The sequence below is a fragment of the Mus caroli genome, chromosome 4 (genome assembly GCF_900094665.2).
Source record: "Mus caroli chromosome 4, CAROLI_EIJ_v1.1, whole genome shotgun sequence".
Classification (NCBI taxonomy): domain Eukaryota; kingdom Metazoa; phylum Chordata; class Mammalia; order Rodentia; family Muridae; genus Mus; species Mus caroli.
Window position 1 is genome coordinate 146081031 of NC_034573.1, and position 1502 is coordinate 146082532.

At 46.7% G+C, this 1502-nt stretch overlaps 1 protein-coding gene across 1 annotated transcript in view; it reads right to left on the reverse strand.

Moving 5' to 3' along the window:
- Isg15 (ISG15 ubiquitin like modifier) overlaps positions 1 to 774 on the reverse strand; it is a 1423-nt gene extending 649 nt beyond the window's left edge. Inside the window, exon 1 of the mRNA XM_021159871.1 lies at positions 668 to 774. Within this exon, the coding sequence (XP_021015530.1) occupies positions 668 to 670 (3 nt within the window). The 5' untranslated portion in view covers positions 671 to 774. The remainder of the gene's footprint in view (positions 1 to 667) is intronic.
- Positions 775 to 1502: the final 728 nt, after the last annotated feature.

Genomic DNA, 1502 nt, shown 5'->3' on the forward strand with positions numbered 1-1502 from the left:
AGGGTTTCTCTGTGTAGCCCTGGCTGTCCTGGCACTCACTTTGTAGACCAGGCTGGCCTCGAACTCAGAAATCCGCCTGCCTCTGCCTCCCGAGTGCTTCCATTCTTTAATACAGCTCCTCGAGTTGTAGTGACCCTCAACCACAAAATTGTTTTCATCACTACTTCATAACTGGTTTTGCTATATGCAGGATATCTGATATGCGACTCCTGTGAGAAGGTCATTCAGGCCCCCAAAAGGTTCCTGAATCCTTTGGCTGAGAACCACTGGTTTAGCAACTTTGGCTGGGAGTTACTACATGCAAAGCACCAGTCACAGGGTCAGCCCCCACGTCCGTCCGTGTCCCCCACCCCCCACCCCATCCTCTCCTCTATTAGGGGAACCATCCAGGTATATGATATGGAGGCCTCAGTTCTAAAGGGTCAGCTTCCCACAACCATCACATTGTTTCAGTTCACCCATAAAGATAGCCTTCTGGGTCCAGCCTTAAGGGATCTAGGGCTGGAATCTGAGCAAAGAACCTGCCCCCCCCCTCCAGGAGTGAGCTTTAAACAATTATATTCTATTCTCATACTGTGACTATTCTGTCTCTGGAAGACCCTATCAAGGAATGGAGTAAAGTCAACTAAAATGAAACCCATCTGCCTCTGTCCCAGATTGGACTCACCATTGCAGTAGGCTCTAGCTCTAGGTCCCCTGGAATTAAGGAGTCTGCTTCTGGCTGCTTGCTCTCACAGTCAGAGACTGGATCAACTCTCACAGCCAGAGACTGGGTCAACTGTTTTAAATATGAGCTGTGGGTGTGACACTGTGGGTGTGAAGAGGTGGAGCTTCCAGAAACTAGAGCTATTTTCTGTTTCGGTTTCCTTTTCCTAAGGCATACTTTAACTGAGTGGGAAAAACAAAACCGAATGAAAAGAAACTGTAGTTGGGAAGGAAAGGGACTGGCTCTCAAGAGTCAAAGCTGTAACCAGGCCTGTGTGCTCTAAAACTCCCTAAACACCCTTCAGGTCCTTCACAAGGCATGTAAAAGTCAGAATAGGAACTAATAATAGAAAATGTATTTGTCGCCGGGCGTGGTGGCACATGCCTTTAATCCCAGCACTCGGGAGGCAGAGGGAGGCAGATTTCTGAGTTCGAGGCCAGCCTGGTCTACAAAGTGAGTGCCAGGACAGCCAGGGCTACACAAGAGAAACCCTGTCTCGAAAAACCAAAAAAAAAAAAAGAAAAGAAAAGAAAATGTATTTGTCATTTGTTAGCTTGGAAATTAGTTATCTTGGAAAATGGCATAATAATTCAGAAACTGCATAACATAGTAACAATCAGAATTGCCCAAAGACAACTACTATTGGTTATTAGTTTAGAACAATAGTTTTCGGGGGGGGGGTGCTTGTAGAAAGCATTTCTGTCCTAGACCAGTTTATTAAGACCCTATCGGGGGCTGGTGAGATGGCTCAGTGGGTAAGAGCACCCAACTGCTCTTCCAAAGGTCCGGACTTCAA